The 19836-nt window shown below is 36.4% G+C and overlaps 1 protein-coding gene across 4 annotated transcripts in view; it reads right to left on the bottom strand.

Moving 5' to 3' along the window:
* Nucleotides 1-19836, bottom strand: part of RDX (radixin) — a 102836-nt gene that overhangs the window by 58225 nt on the left and 24775 nt on the right. For all 4 annotated transcript variants that reach the window (XM_019941927.3, XM_073808232.1, XM_019941926.3 and 1 more), the window contains exons 3-5: nt 16068-16151; nt 4149-4244; nt 3353-3627 (exon numbers count right to left, since the gene is read on the bottom strand). In XM_019941927.3, the coding sequence (XP_019797486.1) occupies nt 3353-3627; nt 4149-4244; nt 16068-16151 (455 nt within the window). The remainder of the gene's footprint in view (nt 1-3352; nt 3628-4148; nt 4245-16067; nt 16152-19836) is intronic.

The raw sequence follows: 19836 nt of genomic DNA, 5'->3' as shown, positions 1-19836 counted from the left end.
TACCTAAAGCGCACAATAAAGCAAAGTACGAAAAAAGGAGGTATGCCTATATACTTATTTGTGTTAAGAGGGCAAAGATCACATCCATGTTGCTCACCACTTATGCCCAGTGCCAGAACAAAAGAGGCAAAAATCTGTAGAGTGAATAAAGGAATTAATTCTTTTCCATCTTTTAAAGAACATGTCTATAAACTCATGCTTCCCTCCTCTTAGTATTTTTCTTTGTCACAGCCAAATTTCTTTCATAAACTGTTCATATTCACCATCCTTCATTTCCATACCTCACATCACCACCCCCAGTCCACCACAATCTGGCTTCAACTCCCAACAATCTGCTGAAACTGCTCTTACACTAGGGATATTTCAAACTCAATAGGTTCAAAGCTGAAATCTTCCTCCTCTGAAATGTGTTCCTTCTCCTCTTACCTTGAAAAGGTATTACAAACCACCCAAATGCCCAAGTCAGAAACCTGGTACACAAAAACTTATGTATATCTAGCTCTTTCTAAACGAGAGGGATACTATCTGGTGGAGCTGATTATTCCTATCAGCAGACTACTAAACTCTACTGTGGGAGAACAGATTGCTTATCTGGGTTTTTCAATACAAGAATTATAAACATCCAACAAAATCATCAAATTATTGTGTTTGATTTAGGTTCACCAAATAAGCTGATTACTAATTTTCCCCCAGATACTTAGTGATAAAAGTTTGTTATATACTATGCATGGAATAAATCAACGACTGAAGGTATCGTCTCCATTCTAAACCAAAAACTTAGTATTCTAACTTTATAAGTCTCTTTTAAACTTAGATAGCTTGAATTAGTCCTCCTTAGATGAACAACTTGAAGGACACCTGACTGGACCCTCAAAGTTAAAGACCAAATCTTTTTTTTTTTTTTGCTGTACGCGGGCCTCTCACTGTTGTGGCCTCTCCTGTTGTGGAGCACAGGCCCCGGACGAGCAGGCCCAGGGGCCATGGCTCACGGGCCCAGCTGCTCCGCAGCATGTGGGATCTTCCTGGACCGGGGCACGAACCCATGTACCCTGCATCGGCAGGCAGACTCTCAACCACTGCGCCACCAGGGAAGCCCTAAAGACCAAATCTTGAACAGCATGTGCTATCTTCCTTCTTCTAAATAGAATGGGTTACAGCACATATGCATGTAAAAGAAGTTAAATTAATTGTGTTTACGTGATTCCAGTATCAAAAAATATTTTTTTAATCACATGACTATTAAATGTAAGCCAATTACTTCATCTGGTACTCACCCAAACAGCAATCTGATCTAACACTGAAAGAACAACTATGTTATACTTGTTCAGATAAAACATGACTATTTTATGAACAATTAACAATTTTAAGGGTAATTTTGATTATATAACAGTTACCTTATGTTCTGATTTAAAAGCTAATCTGCTGGCATTTTACTATATATAAATTATACCTCAATTAAAATAAAAACTTTTAACTGAAATGAAATTCTACTGTACCAGTAATCAGTTACTCAATTTAGTGCTTAAAAAATCTAAGAAAAGGAATTTTGGGCTGGAATAATCATCAAAAACAAACAGAGACTAGTAAGTATCTCATATTCCTGATTCTTTCAGTGAACAACATGCATTATTTTACCTTCTAAGATAACTATTATTGTTGTAATATTAAAGAGCAGAACAGTATAACATTTAATAATCAATTATTAAAGCTATTGTACTTAAGGGTACCTATAAAGCATATAACAACAGAATATAATTTATTAGCCAAAGATAATCGTTAATGCTTACAACCAAAGGAAATTAATTAAAAGTAGACAAAGTAGTTTTGTCTTCCTTCATATTTAGTACCTATGAAAAAGAAATTATACCTAAGGGCTTAAATACTATGAGGAAGTGATAGAGAACTGAAATTTTAGGTTAATATACAGTTTTGCCTTTAAATAGAAATTTTGAAATTCAGGAATCTGAGCTAAGAATTGTAATAACTTCTCTGGATTCTAAAGAAAAATCCCCAAGTACATTCTAATATCAGGGTCATGTACACTACTATAATTCAGAACTGAGATATTTAAAAGTAACATTTGATGTACTTTCTAGATTTTATAAATAATACTACCAACTAACACTTGTATTCACAATTAAAATTGTAAAGCATACAGTTCATGAACTGTAATCAAAAACAGTAAGGTTGACAGAGCACAACTGTTATCCCCAGTTTGCAGATTCAGACACTGAGGCTTAGAGAGTTTAAGTTATGTACTAAGGCCACAAAATTAGCAAAGGGTAGAATTAGCATTCAAAATCTAGGTCTTCTGCTAATGATGTTTTCCATGTTTTCCATGCCATGCTACTTTAAAATAACTGTTATATTGAAACCGAGTCCCCCTAAACCAAGTTCTCTTACTGCGTTTTTCATTAATCTCTCTATCCAAAACTTTATTCCCTTTCCTTGTCCCCTCTGACCTCAATCCTGTGCTAAGTAAACACTAATCAACCAAGTCAGATGACTAAAGTTGCTAATGTCCTACTGTCGCTAACATTGTTAATGTACTAAAGTTGCTATTATAGATATCATCATTAGTGTACAAACTCAGGTTGTTTCTCCAGGGCAAGATGAGCTAACAGACCCTCAAGCCACAGACCACTAGTCAGAGAATCTTAAACCACAGACTTCTGACTCCCAAACTGTCACAAGACAATGATTAATTCTAGCCTCTTTGTTCTTCCCCTTTAAAAAGCCCCTAACTCAAAGACCAAGTGGCAGTGGATCTGAGGCTTGTCTCCCACTCCCTTGCTTGGTACCCTGCAATAAATGTTACACTTTCCTTCACCACAACCAGGTGTCAGTAGACTGGCTTTCCTGCCTGGTCTGGTGAGCAGACCCGAGTTCAGCAGAGACAGCAGTATGCTGCAGATGAGAACAGAGCCCTAGACTAGGAGTCTGAAAACCGAGTTTTAAAAGTCTTTTGAAAAGTTAGAAACTTAACTTTAATTCTGCGGAGGAAATATAGCCTGGCACTTATTATTTTCAAAAGCATTTATTAAGCAACTATCTACCTGTGTGAGAATTTTTACTAATGAGCAACAATAGTCATGTCTTCCTCAAGCCCAAATTATCACTGCCTCCATTTATTGCTTATCTTGTGGGAATGAGAAGAGGCAAAAACTTTAAGTAATTACAGAGTATATAAATCTATGTAGCTTCTGGGTCATAACTTTTAAAACTATACACTCTGATCCAGCTGGCAACTTAAAAATCTAAAACAAACAACAACAACAAAAAACACAACCATTTACAAACTTCTAAAATATGATTTTTCAGAGACTATAACATAAAAGCACGTTTCACTTACCGCTGGGGTAGGAGTCTATCATTAGCCAGGTAGCCTGGCTTATGAATCTCTTTATTAAAATCTCCATACTTGGCTTGGACAGCATAGGAAGCCAAAAGAACTGCAGTTTCTGGTGGACAATATATCTCATCATTTAAGATAGCTTCTTTAACTTGCAAGAAGAAAAGTCTCTGGGTTATTTCTTGAATTAATTCTTCAGAAACATCTTCAGGAAAGAATTTAGCTCTAAATTTGAACTGCAAAGGATTTTCTTTTTTAACATCTTGCTGTGTCACCTGAAACAGTAATTTCAAGTACTGTCAAAAATATTAAGTTCACAATAACTGACCACAGTCACATAAACTTCTCTTTGGAACAAAGTAGGATGTAAAACGTAAGTATGATTCTAAATCTATTAAGATTCTAAACCCGTAAAAAATGTATGTGTGAAAAAGATTCTATGCTCATGAATGCGACCGGTAGTTCACAGATCCTAACTAATAACTAAATTGAAATTTCTCTTGAGAAGCTTATCCTTAAGATGTTTAAATTAAGGTCAAAGTACTAAGTAACACCTCATAGTATTTTTTACTTCTGAGTTTTCAAATAGCAAAAATGAACATTTCTGTTTTCGAAGATGGTAAGTTGATGGTACCTTACTAAATTAAAAGACATGATACCTCTAATGATTCACAGAGATAACTGTAAAAAGAAGCTTGAACTCCGTCAGACTCTGAGCTTTTCTGGCACAAATTCATGACCATGATAACTTCAAAGAACCTTAATTATTAGCTGGATGTTATCATACATGCTTTACCTTTTTATTTAGTTTAAGCCATGTAGAATAGCCCTTGCTGTCCACATACTGCAGCCCAAAAAACCAGACTTCACGCAAACCAACCGTTTTCACCACCTTAAAAAAAAAAAAAAAGCCAATTTCAGTTCAACACTCACATTATAACTGGATGGCACTATACTTCAAAAGAAGAACAAAACTACACAGAAATTATAGGTTTATTCTTTTGCTACAGAAAAGATCTTTCCTAAACTTAACATAGTGATTAAAGGAACGTTTCTGAAAATTTAAATTCAGGTTTTGTTTATTAAATTTTGTAGTGTCATTTCAATCTTATTTGATCCACATTTTTGTATGTCCTTTTCCTTCTCATCTCCCATCATGACCCAAACATAAAAAGAAGAATCTGGGGAACAGACACAGAGCTGTCATAATCCCACTTTTCCTATTTCAGTTTAGCACCCCACCCCTAAAACTATACTATTAGGTAGCCCAGACAATAGTATCATTTTGGTGATAAGAGTCTCTGAGGACATGTAAATGCCACGTCTCAGGGTATCCAGCTGCTGATTTCACCCCCATTCCTACTTCCCTTCATTCACCATCATATATTCTATGTTCTACCCTCACTGAGCAAAAAACCATCCTTGGAACATGCCATAAATTTTACATTTCTACACCTTTGGTCGTGTTTCTTCCCCTGTCTAGAATGTTTCTTCTGTACTTTTACCACCTGTTAAATAATGTATTCCTCAAGGCCCAGCTCAACTAACATGCTTCCGTGAATGAAGCTTTCCTATCATCTAGATAAAATTAATCACTTGATCATTGATAATCCCATAGTACTTTACCTATACTGCTATTTGAACATTTATTTTATCATAATTAACTATTCTTAGTAGAGTGTCTATTTACCCTCCTTGACTGTTTAAAACTAAGAGCAGAGATTACTGCCTTATTCATCTTAATATCCATGTCATCTCCAAGAATGATTAGCCTGTGGTAGGTACTCAGCAGTATTAGGGTAAATAAAGTGGTAAACTAGGATTATTAATCTACACCTAGGATGAGGCCAACAAAAATATATTTTTAATTCTATATTTAAAATAAAATGAGGGAGGTGAGAGTTTAAGATTTTAAAAGCTTTACAAAAAGATTCAACATTAGTTCTTAAGTAATAAACATTCTTGGTTTAAAATAAACAATAAATATTTCTTTTTACTTTTTTTGGCTTTAAAAACCTTTTTATTATTGAAAACTTCAAACATATACAAATAAACAGTTAGAATAGTACAATAGTGTAAATGTACTCATCAGTCAGCTTTAATAGATAGAAACTCATGGCCAGTTTTGCTTCATCTACAGCACCTCTCCCCTCTCAGATTGTTTTGAAGCATATCCCAGATACACCATTTTATTTGTAAATACTTTACTTTAAAATTCTTAAACATAAGGAGTCTTATAAAAACAAAAATAAAACATTACAATACCATTATCACACCAGAAAGACTTAACAGTTCCCTAATATGCTGAAATTTCTGTGGCTATTTTTAAAATATATATATTTTTTTACAGTTAATTTATTCCACTTAGGATCTGAATGAGATTTACAAATTGCATTTATCATTTTAAGTCATTTTTTAAAATTGTTTTATGTTGTAGTAAATTTGTATTATAACAATTTAAAACCATGTTTTGTTCATTCATACCCTCAGAGAGTTGTAGAATCTTTCATTTTTTAAACCATAGTTAAAATACCATTATTCACACCTAAAAAAATTAGCAGTTATTTCTTGCTATCAAATATCTAGACAAGTTTTTCTTGTGAATTTTTCTTAATAGTTGGCTTCTTGAGCCACAATCCAAACTCCACACTTTTTATTTGATTGGTGTATCTTTTTTTTTTTTTCGGTAGGCAGGCCTCTCACTGTTGTGGCCTCCCCCGTTGCGGAGCATAGGCTCCGGACGCGCAGGCTCAGCGGCCATGGCTCACAGGCCCAGCCACTCCGTGGCATGTGGGATCTTCTCAGACCGTGGCACGAACCCGTGTCCCCTGCATCGGCAGGTGGACTCTCAACCACTGCGCCACCAGGGAAGCCACGGTATATCTCTCTTAATGTTAACTCTTTCTTACAGTTTTCTCTTTAGTTTTTTCCCTTTCTATCTTATTTCTGTATTTATTTTTTCACATCTTTATTGGAGTATAAATGCTTTACAATGTTGTCTTAGTTTCTGTTGTACAACAAAGTGAATCAGCTACATGTATACATATATCCCCATATCCTCTCCCTCTTGAGCCTCCCTCACACACTCCCTATCCCACCCCTCTAGGTCGTCACAAGGCATCGAGTTGATCTTGTGCTATGCGGCACCTTCCCACTAGCCATCCATTTTACATCATGTAGCATATATATGTCAGTGCTACTCTCTCATCTCATCCCAGCTTCCCCCCACCAACCCCCGCCGTGCCCTGAAGTCCATTTTCTACGTCTGCGTCTTTATTCCTGACCTGCTACGAGGTTCATCAGTACCGCTTTTTAAAATTCCATATATATGTGTTAGCATACGGTATTTGTTTTTCTCTTTCTGACTTACTTCACTTTGTAAGACAGACTCGAGGTCCATCCACCTCACGACAAAGAACTCAATTTCGTTCTTTTTATGGCTGAGTAATATTCCTTTTTTTTTATGTGCCACATCTTCTTTATCCATCCATCTGTTGATGGACATTTAGGTTGCTTCATGTCCTGGCTATTGTAAACAGTGTTGCAATGAACATTGTAGTACACGACTCTTTTTGAATTTTGGTTTTCTCAGGGTATATGACCAGTAGTGGGATTGCTGAGTCATAGAGTAGCTCTATTTTTAGTATTTTAAGGAATGTCCATACTGTTCTCCATAGTGGCTGTATCAATTTACTTTCCCACCAACAGGGCAGGAGGGTTCCCTTTTCTCCACACCCTCTCCAGCATTTACTGTTTCTACATTTTTTGATGATGGCCATTCTGACTGGTGTGAGGTGATACATCATTGTGGTTTTGATTTGCATTTCTCTAGTGATAAGTGATGTTGAGCATCTTTTCATGTATTTGTTGGCCATTTGCATGTCTTCTATGGAGAAATGTCTATTAAGGTCTTTTGCCCATTTTTTGATTGTGTTGTTTGTTTTCATGACATTGAGCTGCATGAGCAGCTTCTATATTTTAGAGATCAATCCTTTGTCAGTTGCTTCATTTGCAAATATTTTTTCCCATTCTGAGGGTTGTCTTTGAGTCTTGTTTATGGTTTACTTTGCTGTGCAGAAGCTTTTAAGTTTCATTAGGTCCCATTTTTATTTTTGTTTTTATTTCGCTTACTCTAGGAGGTGGGTAAAAAAGAATCTTGCTGTGATTTACGTCATACAGTGTTCTGCCTATATTTTCCTCTAAGAGTTTTACAGTGTTTGGCCTTACATTTAGGTCTTTAATCCATTTTGAGTTAATTTAGTGTGTTCTAACTTCATTCTTTTACATGCAGCTGTCCATTTTTCCCAGCACCACTTATTGAAGAGGCTGTCTTTTCTCCATTGTATATTCTTGCCTCCTTTATCAAAGATAAGGTGACCATATGTGTGTGGGTTTATCTCTGGGCTATCTATCCTGTTCCATTAATCTATATTTCTGTTTTTGTGCTGGTACCATACTGTCTTGATTACTGTAGCTTTGTAGTATAGCCTGAAGTCAGGGAGCCTGATTCCTCCAGCTCCTTTTTTCTTTATCGACATCGCTTTGGCTATTTGGGGTCGTTTGTGTTTCCACACGAAATGTAAAATTTTTGTTCTAATTCTGTGAAAAATGCCATTGGTAATTTGGTAGGGATTGCACTGAATCTGTAGACTGCTTTGGGTACTATAGTCATTTTCAATCCAGAAGCATGGTATATCTCTCCATCTGTTTATGTTATCTTTGTTTTCTTTCATCAGTGTTTTAACAGTTTTCTGAGTACAGGTCTTTTGCCTCCTTAGGTAGGTTTATTCCTAGGTATTTTATTCTTTTTGTTGCGATGGTAAATGGGATTGTTTCCTTAATTTCTCTTTCTGATCTTTCGTTGTTGGTGCATAGGAATGCAAGAGATTTCTGTGCATTAATTTTGTACCCTGCAACTTTACCAAATTCACTGATTAGTTCTAGCAGTTTTCTGGTGGCACCTTTAGGGTTTTCTATGTATAGTATCATGTCATTGGCAAACAGCGACAGTTTTACTTCTTCTTTTCCAATTTGGATTCCTCTTATTTCTTTTCCTTCTCTGACTGCCATGGCTAGGAATTCCAATACTATGTTGAATAACAGTGTTGAGAGTGGACATCCTTGTCTTGTTCCTGACCTTAGAGGAAATGCTTTGTTTTTCACCACTGAGAATGATGTTTGCTGTGGGTTTGTCATATATGGCTTTTATTATGCTGAGGTAGGTTCCCTCTATGCCCACTTTCTGGAGAGTTTTTATCATTAAATGGGTGTTGAATTTTGTCAAAAGCTTTTTCTGCCTCTAGTGATACGATCATATGGTTTTTATTCTTTAATTTGTTAATATAGTGTATCACATTGATTTTTTTGCCTATACTGAAGAATCCTTGCATCCCTGGGATAAATCCCACTTGATCATGATGTATGATCCTTTTAATGTGTTGTTGGATTCTGTTTGCTAGTATTTTGTTGAGGATTCTTGTGTCTATGTTCATCAGTGATATTGGTCTATAATTTTCTCTTCTGTGATATATTTGTCTGGTTTTGGTATCAGGGCGATGGTGGCCTCATAGAGCGAGTTTGGGAGTGTTCCTCCCTCTGCAATTTTTTGGAAGAGTTTGAAAAGGATAGGTGTTAACTCTTCTCTAAATGTCTGATAGAATTCACCTGTGAAGCCATCTGGTCCTGGACTTTTGTTTGTTGGAAGATTTTTAATTACAGCTTCAACTTCACTACCTGTGACTGGTCTGTTTATATTTTCTAATTCTTCCTGGTTCAATCTTGGAAGCTTGTACTTTTTCCAAGAATTTGTTCCTTTCTTCCAGGTTGTCCATTTTATTGGCATATAGTTGCTTGCAGTACTCTCTTATAATCTTTTGTATTTCTGCAGTGTCAGGTGTAATCTCTCCTTTGTCATTTCTAATTTTATTGATTTGAGTCCTCTCCCTTTATTTCTTGATGAGTCTGGCTAATGGTTTATCAATTTTGGTTATCTTCTCAAAGAAACAACTTTTAGTTTTATTAATCTTTGCTATTGTTTTCTTCATTTCTATTTATCTCTGCTCTGATCTTTATGATTTCTTTCCTTCTAGTAACTTTGGGTTTTACTTTTTCTTCTTTTTCTAGCTGCTTTAGGTGTAAGGTTAGATTGTTTATTTGAGATTTTTCTTGTTACTTGAGGTGAGTTTGAATTGCTATGAACTTCTCTCTTAGAACTGCTTTTGCTGCGTCCCATAGGTTTTGGCTCATCGTGTTTTCCTTGTCATTTGTTTCTAGGTATTTTTTTAATTTCTTCTTTGATTTCTTCAGTGATCTCATTCTTTAGCAGCACACTGTTTAGCCTCCATGTATTTGTGTTTTTTACTGTTTTTTTTCCTGTAATTGATTTCTAATCTCATAGCATTGTGGTTGGAAAAGATGCTTAATACAATTTCAACTTTCTTAAATTTTCCAAGGCTTGATTTGTGACCCAAGATGTGATCTATTCTGGAGCACATTCCATGTGCACTTGAGAATAAAGTATATTCTTCCGTTTTCCAGTGGAATTTCCTAAAAATATCAATTAAATCTATCTGGTCTATTGTGTCATTTAAAGCTTGTGTTTCCTTATTTATTTTCTGTCTAGATGATCTACTGGTGTAACTAGGGTGTTAAAGTCCCCCACTACTGTTGTGTTACTGTCGATCTCTCCTTTTATGGCTGTTAGCATTTGCCTTATGTATTGACGTGCTCCTATGCTGGGTGCATAAATATTTATAATTGTTAAGTTTTCCTCTTGGATTGATCCCTTGATTATGTAGTGTCCTTTCTTAACTCTTGTAATAGTCTTCACCTTAAAGTCTATTTTATCTGATATGAGCATTGCTAATCCAGCTTTCTTGTGATATCCATTTGCATGGAATATCATTTTCCATCCCCTTACTTTCAGTCTGTATGTGTCCCTAGGTCTGAAGTGGGTTTCTTGTAGACAACATATATAAGGATCTTGTTTTTGTATCCATTCAGCCAGTCTGTGTCTTTTGTTTGGAGTATTTGATCCATTTACATTCAAGGCAATTATCGATATGTATGTTCCTATTACCATTTTCTTAATTGATTTGGGGTTGTTTTTGTGGGTCTTTTTCTTCTCTTGTGTTTTCCACTTAGAGAAATTCCTTTAGCATTTGTTGTAAAGTTGCTTTGCTGGTGCTGAATTCTCATAGCTTTTGCTTGTCTGTAAAGCTTTTGATTTCTCCATCAAATCTGAATGAGATCCTTGCCAGGTAGAGTAATCTGGGGTGTAGGTTTTTCCCTTTCATCACTTTAAATATGTCCTGCCACTCCCTTCTGGCTTGCAGAGTTTCTGCTGAAAGATCAGCTGTTAACCTTATGGGGATTCCATTGTATGTTATTTGTTGCTTTTGCCTCTTTTAACATTTTTTTCTTTTTATTTAATTTTTGATAGTTTGAGTAGTATGTGTCTCAGCATTTTTCTTTTGGGTTTATCCTGTATGGGACTCTGCATGGGACTTGACTATTTCCTTTCCCATGTTAGGGAAGTTTTTGACTATAATCTCTTCAAATATTTTCTCAGACCCTTTCTTTTTCTCTTCTTCTTTGGGACCCCTATAATTCCAATGTTGGTGGGTGCATTTCATGTTGTCCCAGAGGTCTCTGAGACTGTCCTCTATTCTTTTCATTCTTTTTTCTTTATTCTGCTCCCCGGCAGTTATTTCCACCATTTTATCTTCCAGCTCACTTATCCGTTCTTCTGCCTCAGTTATTCTATTGATTCCTTCTACAGTATTTTTAATTTCAGTTATTGTGTTGTTCATCACTGTCTGTTTGCTCTTTAGTTCTTCTAGATCCTTGTTAAACACTTCTTGTATTTTCTCCATTCTGTTTCCAAGATTTTGGATCATCTTTACTATCATTACTCTGAATTCTTTTTCAGGTAGGTTGCCTATTTTGTCTTCATTTATTTGGTCTTGTAGGTTTTTACCCTGCTCCTTCATCTGTAACATATTTTTTGTCATTTCTTTTTTTTTTTTGATGGGTAGGGCTGTATTCCTGTCTTACTGGTTGTTTGGCCTGAGGCGTCCAGCACTGGCATTTGCAGGCAGTTGCGTAGAGCTGGGTCTTGGTGCCAAGATGAGGACCTCCAGGAGGCCTCACTCCAATTAATATTCCCTGGGGTCTGAGGTTCTCTGTTAGTCCAGTGGTTTGAACTCGGCGCTCCCACCGCAAGAACTCGGGCCCAATCTCTGGCCTGGGAACCGAGATCCCACAAGCTGGGTGGCATGGCCAAAAAAAAAAAAAAGAGAGAGAGAAAAAGGAGCAGTACAATAACAAAGAATAAAGATAAAAATATATTAGGAAAAATAATAATATAATTGAAACAAACTGCAACAAGGTAAAACTAAACCACAACAGCAAAAAAAAAAAAAAAAAAAAGAGGTGGGGGGAACAAGCCAAAAGGAGCAGAACAATAACAAAGTATAAAGAATAAAATAAAATTAGAAAAATAAAAGATTTATTAGAAAAAATATAAATATAAATGAGTCAGCACCAAGGTAAAACAGAACCCCAGTCTAAAAGAAAAAAAAAAAAAGAAGGAAAAAAAGCCTTGGTTATGGGGAGCAGAGTTTAGTCGGGGGGTGGAACTTAGGCAGGGGTGGGGTTTAGGGTGGAGCAGGGGCCTAGTTGGGGTGGGGGGTGACGTTTGAGCATGGGGCGGGGTCTAGGCTCAAAATATATATATTTTTTTAATTTCATTTTTTATGTAGCAGGTTCTTATTAGTTATCTAATTTATACATATTAGTGTATATATGTCAAAAATCTAAAAACATATCAGGCTTTTGGTTTCAAGAGAGCAAACTGAACCCTTCAGTTTACTTTCCCTGTTTAAAAATTTCACTGGCATGACACATGCAAAAAATTAAAAACAAGAAAAAAAAATTTAGCTGTGCTAGGAAAGGTTACCACGTTAAAAAAAAAAAAACTGAGAAATTTCTGAATGATATAGGATACAAAGACCCACACTGATGGCAAATGCCAATCAATGCCAAACAACCAAAACTTTTTTTTTTTAATTTTTATTTATTTTTTTGGCCGCATCTGGTTTTCATTGCTTCACGTGGGCTTTCTCTAGGTGCTGCGAGCCGGGGCTACTTTTCGTTGCAGTACGCAGGCTTCTCATTGCCGTGGCTTCTCTTGTTGCGGAGCACAGGCTCTAGGCGCGTGGGCTTCAGTATTTGCAGCACGCAAGCTCAGTAGTTGCAGCACGTGGATCCTAGAGAGTGTGGGCTCCAGTAGTTGTGGCGCTCAGGCTCAGCAGCTGTGCACAGGCTTAGTTGCTCCGTGGCATGTGGGATCTTCCCAGACCAGGGATCAAACCTGTGTCCCCTGCATTGGCAGGTGGGTTCTTAACCACAGCACCACCAGGGAAGTCACAACCAAAACTTTAATGTGGACAAAAGAGACCCCAGATAATTCAACTTTGGCAAAAGATAGGTTGTCCCAACAGCTCCACAGAAAACATTCCAGCTCAGAGTGGCAGGAGTAGGAAATGTCAAGAGCAGCAGAGAGAAGTGTACCAAAGCGCAGGCTTCAGCTTCTGTTTCTAGGCTTTTTGTGATTCACAATGCTAAGTAAAAGGGGGATTTGCCACAGTGGGGCACAAGGGACAGTCTCTTAGCGAACTTCAGACTATCACACACAAACCAGGAAAAATGAGAGCACAGTTGTGAAATTCCTTAAGAGGCCCCATCTTTCCCTACCTCTAAAAGTGTTCTAGGAAACTTTAGATCATGAACTTACAAGTAAAAACATACTTGGGCACATAACTACATTATATGTATATTTATTTAGAAGTTATACAATGCTCTCACACTAATATATTAGCATATTTTTTAAAAATAATTTGGAAGAGGAAAGACAAAAATATAGACAAACATTTTAATATTTTTTCTTGCATCCTAACAGATCATGTTGAGTACTCCTTGGGGATATTACTGTTCTAATCCCACAAGCAGAAGCTGGAAGAGGAGGCCAGTGAAGAAAGAGTCAGCAGGGAGCAAACCAAAGGACCTCAAGCACTCAACTAGAGTCCTCCACAGGGCAGATGGCCTCAAGCTGACATCCTAATCAGAAGTGAGGTTTTGTTACAGGTGGATTCATTTGAGAGAACTCCTACCCCTAGGTCTGCTCCTGGCCTGACCCTGAACCTACTGACCTGACAGCCCACCCATATACTCACTACACCCAAGGTAAATGCCTGCTTTTAGATCCTAGCATTCTGGCTCTCATTATCAGGAAATAGAACAGGGACTACAAGAATTAATTGCTGAGAGAGCCCATACGAGATAACAATACTCTTTAATTTAGACCTCTTCAATTACAATATGAAATGTGTATAGCAAATACTGTTCTAGTACTTTAAACAGAGTCTCAATTAGTTCTCACAAAAACCTTCTGAAGGAGTAATGTTATTATCATCCTAACTGTACAAATGAGAAAAATGAGGCAAAGAAAGTATTTGTTTGTGTGAAGTCAAAGAGCTACAGCTGGGATTCTACTACAGGCAGTGTGGTTCCAGAGCCCACACTTTTCAACTACTACATATTACTGCATTATAATAAATGTAATTTAATTTTCCCTCGTGTCCAAACTAAAGCAATTCTGCTTAGTAAAAAAACAAATATTTTATTTCTCACTATCCAATACCAAAAAGGCCCACTCGCTGATTCATTTTTGACTAACACAAAACATTTTGCTCACTATAAATAACATTTCAATATGCTATGAAGTAGTAAATGCTAACTGCATCTACATTTTTATTCAAATAAGACAGACTATGTATTTACAAAACAGGAGACCTAGAAGAATCAACAGAAGTGAATATTAGTTCACAAAAGTAAAATATCTATATCGTATGGGTGCATGCAGCTTCCTATGTTGTTGTCTTAAAAATTTGCTCACTCACACCAAAAAAAAGCCTTTCATCTTCCAAACATACTTTATCAGGGCGTTCAAGTTCATTAATTATCTAATCAAGAGATTAAGTTTACTACTTTGTCAAGAGAAGAAACAACTTCCCAGGAGTTTTTAAATTCTATTTCATCATATTTTGGATCAGTAGCTATCTAATATGTTATTTATTGCTGTAATGCCAGAAACTCTCTCTCCCATATTCTAAGGTCAATAGTAAGCCTGATCACAGACTATTGCTCTCCTGCTCATATGTATCAATAAAAGTTTATGTAAAAGTTACCTTCCTCCTTTTTGCAATCAATTCACTTCTTAACCACTTGACCTCTGGTCACCAATCTCTTTCCTCCTTTTCTCAATGAAACTTGATTACTTACAACATTATATACAGCATTACCTAGGGAGCCTAAATAAAACTACTAATAGTTTAGAGCAGGTCCCAGACTAACAGAATCTCTAGAGGTGGTTTCCAAGCATTGCTTTTCTTTTTTCCTCTTGAAAGCTCCCCAAGGTGGCTCAAATGTGCTCTCAAGAGTGAGAAAAAAAAAGACAATATCAGTAGTCCAAGTTCTTTAACACGTTCTAACTCCAGGCTAGCGTATTATGAGCCGACAACATCAAACTGCTGTCAGGTGCCTGTTTATAGCCTGTGCCTTTGCTCCTGCCATCCCCTTGAAACCAAGTTTCCCTAAAACTGAGTTTAGGATTAACCTCTCTATCCAACTTTATTCCCTTTCTTGTCCCTTCTGACCTTAATCCTGTGCTAAATGAACACTAATAATCAGAGTCAGATGACCAAAACTGCTGTTGTTGATATCATTAATGTACTAAAATTGCTGTTGTATCATCAGATATCATCATTAATGTACAGCTTACTTCTCCAGGGCAAGATAAGCTAACAGACCACCAAGTCATGGACCACCTGGCTAGCAAATCATAAACCAGAGACATCCTTTCTTCTACGATTAAGAAATGTCACAGAAAATGTCACAAGATGATGATTAACCCCAGCTTCTTTGTTCTTTCCCTTTTAAAAAAACCCTCTAACTCAAAGACCAGGTTGGAGTGGATCTGAGACTTGTCTCCCACTCCCTTGCTTGGTGCCCTGAAATAAACCCTTACTTTGCTGCAAACTCTCACTTTCAAGAGTTTGGCTTTCTGTGCTGCGGGAACACAAGCCCATTGCTTGGTTACACCCGCTGTCTAGGATCTCCACCTATTCCACTCATGGACTATGGAGAATATCTTTTTTTTTTTTTCTTCTTTTATTTGCGGTACGCGGGTCTCTCACTGTTGTGGCCTCTCCCGTTGCGGAGCACAGGCTTCGGACGCGCAGGCTCAGCAGCCATGGCTCACGGGCCCAGCCGCTCCGCAGCATGTGGGATCTTCCCGGACCGGGGCACGAACCCGTGTCCCCTGCATCGGCAGGCAGACTCTCAACCACTGTGCCACCAGGGAAGCCCTGGAGAATATCTCTGAATTCCTTTTAGTCCTCGTTACAATGATTTGCATAACAGATGTTAAATAAATACCTGCTAATAATTATTTTTAAAAAGTCCTATCTCTCAAAATCTAGGAATGAGAAAAACTATCCCCTACAGTTGTTCAAGACATTTGAACAGGTACTGTGAAATATTCCAAGTGCTACATTGTTGCATTATAAGTTAAGGTAAAAAAACACAGAAAGAAGTATGCAGTAGCATCCACACTATGGTGTCAAAATTACATACTTTATTTGGTAAATGATACCTGGTCAAAAAGCTGTTTGCCAGTTGTGTTGGGCTGAATGGCAAATTCCAGCTCAGCATCCATTGTTGTTACTCTTACATTGATCTGCAATAAAAAACAAAGGGAAAATCAGTAGAAAAGAGAAAATACTTTTATCTGATTTATAAAATAAAGTGGTATCATATGTAGGCAGTAAAAAGCAACTCTATAATGTACCTAATATTTTCTTTATTAAAGTGATAGTTTGATTTATTTATATTTGTTTTTGATTTATTGAAAACATACAGTAGGCATGAGGACCTGTGCTTTTCATTTTCTTATTTAGCCTCTGCAACAATACTAGGAGATATGTGCATTTCTATAGAAAAGTTCATTTCTACAGAAAAGTTTCCATCATTTGCCCAAGGACACATGGATATCAAATGGCAGGGCAGAGATATAACTCCAAATTCTTTGAATGTCATTCACTATTCCCTATTTCTTTCAATATAAAAATCAAATATTTAGTTTTATTTATACTGCAAATGTATTATTCTTCACTTTATAAAAACCATACATCTATTGCCTTTTATTTGCTAAACTTTTTTAAATTCCAATTTTTGGGTGTAAATACCTTTCTAGGTGGATATCTCACCAAAAACGTAACATGCCTTAACCAAAATAATTTTTACTCCAGAATAGCATCTTCACCTAGAATTCACCATGATATGGTAAAAACCTATCTTTTTAACTCACACTATTAGAACTCTAAATCAGACTTATTTCCCCTTACATTTTACTCATGCTAACAACCACATGTACCTCCACACATGTACTTTTATCTGAAATACCTTCTCTAGTCAAAAAAATCTTATAGAGCTCCTTCTTTAAAATAATCCTTTAGGAAATATTAATACACATAAAATACTTGTAACATATATAGACAATGAAGCATAACAAAATAAAACCCACTGTAACATAACAATAAATATATATTTGGTCTTCATCCTGGTTCCTGGCAGAGCTCCTAAAATCGCTGGAATTTCCTGAGTGATAGATGTGAGAGGAGGATCTTTTGTTATTCATAATAAGCTCCTTTCAACCATAATAGAGTTTATGTTAATGAGGTGACTCCAGACAGGCCCTAATAGCTTCAGAATGGAGGCTGGTAGCCAGAGAAACCAATCACATGATTAGAGGATTGAACCTTTTAGACACCCACCCCGACTGCCCAGGAGGGGAAAGGCTGGGGAATGAGCTGATCATCAATGTCCAATGATTTAATCAATCACACCTATGAAATGGAACCTCCATAAAACCCTAAACGAAAGGGTTCAGAGAGCTTCCCTGCTTCTTCCTGCTGAGAGGGTGGTGCACTGCAAACTCCACAAAGACAGAAACTCCTTCACTCGGGACCCTTCTGGACCTCACCTTCTTCATCTGTTTCATTTGTATCCTTTATAGTACCCTTCATATTAACTAGTAATAGTAAGTAAAGTGTTTCCCTGAGTTCTGTGAGCTGTTATATATAGCAAATTATAGAATCTGAAGAGGGGATCGTGGGAATCCCCAAAAGTTAGCCAAGTTAGACAGAAGTGTGAGTCACTTGCACTACCTGTGATTTGCTTCAGAAGTCCAGAGCAGTCCGGTGGGTCTGCGCTAATTCTGGGTAGTTGTGTCAGAACAAATTAAATTGCAGGACACACAACTGGTATCCACATAGAATTGGAGAACTGCTTGGTATGGAAAACCCACACATTTGGTATCAGAACATTCTGAATAAAGAAAATGTTTTCATTTTTGGTGTCAGAACATTTTGAACAAAGAAAAGGTTCTCCTTTACCCATAAATCTACCATTCAACTTAAAAACTAGAAATGACAAAAAATGTCACCAGTGTATTTCTTCTTTGTGAATTCCCTGACCCCAATGCCCACAGGTAAGTACTAACCTAAATTTTGTGTTTGTCATCCCCTTAGCTTTTTAAAAAACAATAGTTCTGTCACAAATGTAGGTATCTATATGTAAAATATTGTTTAGTTTTTGATTTTTAGCTGCATAGCTGTATTAAAATTGTATAATACTTGCTAATAAAGTCCTTCTTGATGTGGGCAATGATTACATATGTATATTTTATGAAAATTCATCAACTACACACATATATTCTTTTGCATATGTATATTCTATTTCAATAAAAGGTTTAAACAAAAATTTTTCTACACTATAGTTTGCCTTTTCACAATTATATTTCTAAGATTCACTGATGTTTTTGTGAGTAGTTGCAATTCATTCATCTTTATGTGACTAGACAGTAATTCATTTACCATTTTCCTATCGATTGACATTAAATTGTTTCCAATTTTTTGGTTATTAAGAACAATACTGCTATGAACATTCTTCTACATGTCTCCTAGTGCATGTGTCTGAGTTTCTCTAGAAGTATAACTCAGAATTCCTGGGTGATAAAGTATGCATAGCTTCAACTTTACAATGTAATGCTGAATTGTCTTCCAACATGATTGTATCAATTTACACTCCCATAAATAATAATTCCTGCTGCTCTATATTTTCACTAATAGTGGATATAATCTGATTTTTTAATGTTTAACAATCTAGTGGGTACAAAATGGTATCTCAATATGGTGTTAATATGCAGGTTCTTGATCCCTAATGAAGTTGGGAACTTTTTCTTATGTGTGATATGCAGAATTTTAAGACAGCCCCCATGATCTCCTCGCCCCCACCCCTACCTTACTCCCATGATTATGTTAACATTACAAGACAAAAGGGATTTTGCAGATGTACTTAAGGTTACTAATCAGTTGACCTTAAGATAGGAAAATCATTGTGGGTGGGCCTGAGATAATCACATGATTCCTTTAAAAGCAAAGAGTTTTCTCTGACTGGGTGCAGAAGTCAGAGAGATTTAAAGTGTGAGAGGACTTTGACATTAAAGAGGTTCTCCACTGCTGAATTGGAGGGGGCATGAGCAAAGGACTTGTCACACACACCACACTCTAGGACTAAGAGAGACCCCTGGCCAACAGCTAGCAAGAAAATGGGGACTTCATTCACCAGTAAAGAAGGATAGATCATTCTGCAAGGCAATGGATTGTGCCAATGATAGGAATGAGCTTGAAAGAGAACCCCAAACTTCAGATGAGAATGCAGTTGAGCTACACCTTGACTTCAGGGTAGTGAGACCCTGAGCAGAGAACCCATTCATACCATCCCATATTTCTAGCGTATAAAACTGTGAGATAATAGATGTGTGTTGTTTCAAGCTACCAAATTTGTGATAATTTGTTATAGAGCAATAGAAAAGTAATATAATATGCTTATTGACCACTCTGTCTCCCCATCTTTCACAATGTCTGTTCACATGTATTGCTTATTTTCTATTGGGTTGTCTTTTTCTTACTCATATGTGGGAGATCTTTATATATTCTAGATATTAATCCTTTGTCAGTTACTTGCATTACAAAGAAATCTACTAGTTTGTAGCTTGCCCTTCTGTTTTATGAAGAGTTCCTCTCTATGATAAACATTTTTAAAATTTTAATGTTGAATTTATCAATGTTTTACATGCAGATATCAATTTTTTGCCATATTTAAGAAAATTTTTAACACAACACTGTAAATCAACTATACCCCAATATAAAATAAAATTTTTTTTAAAAAAAGCAAAGAAATCCTTCCCTAGTCTGGAGTCATAAAGATATTCTTATATTTCCTATCAAAGTTTTGTTTTTCATAGTTTGTCTTCAATGATTTTTGCTTATGATTTAAGGTAGAAATCCAATTTCATTTCC

This window comes from Tursiops truncatus, chromosome 8, assembly GCF_011762595.2.
Source record: "Tursiops truncatus isolate mTurTru1 chromosome 8, mTurTru1.mat.Y, whole genome shotgun sequence".
In the NCBI taxonomy this organism is placed as follows: domain Eukaryota; kingdom Metazoa; phylum Chordata; class Mammalia; order Artiodactyla; family Delphinidae; genus Tursiops; species Tursiops truncatus.
This window is presented reverse-complemented; position numbering and strand designations above follow the sequence as displayed.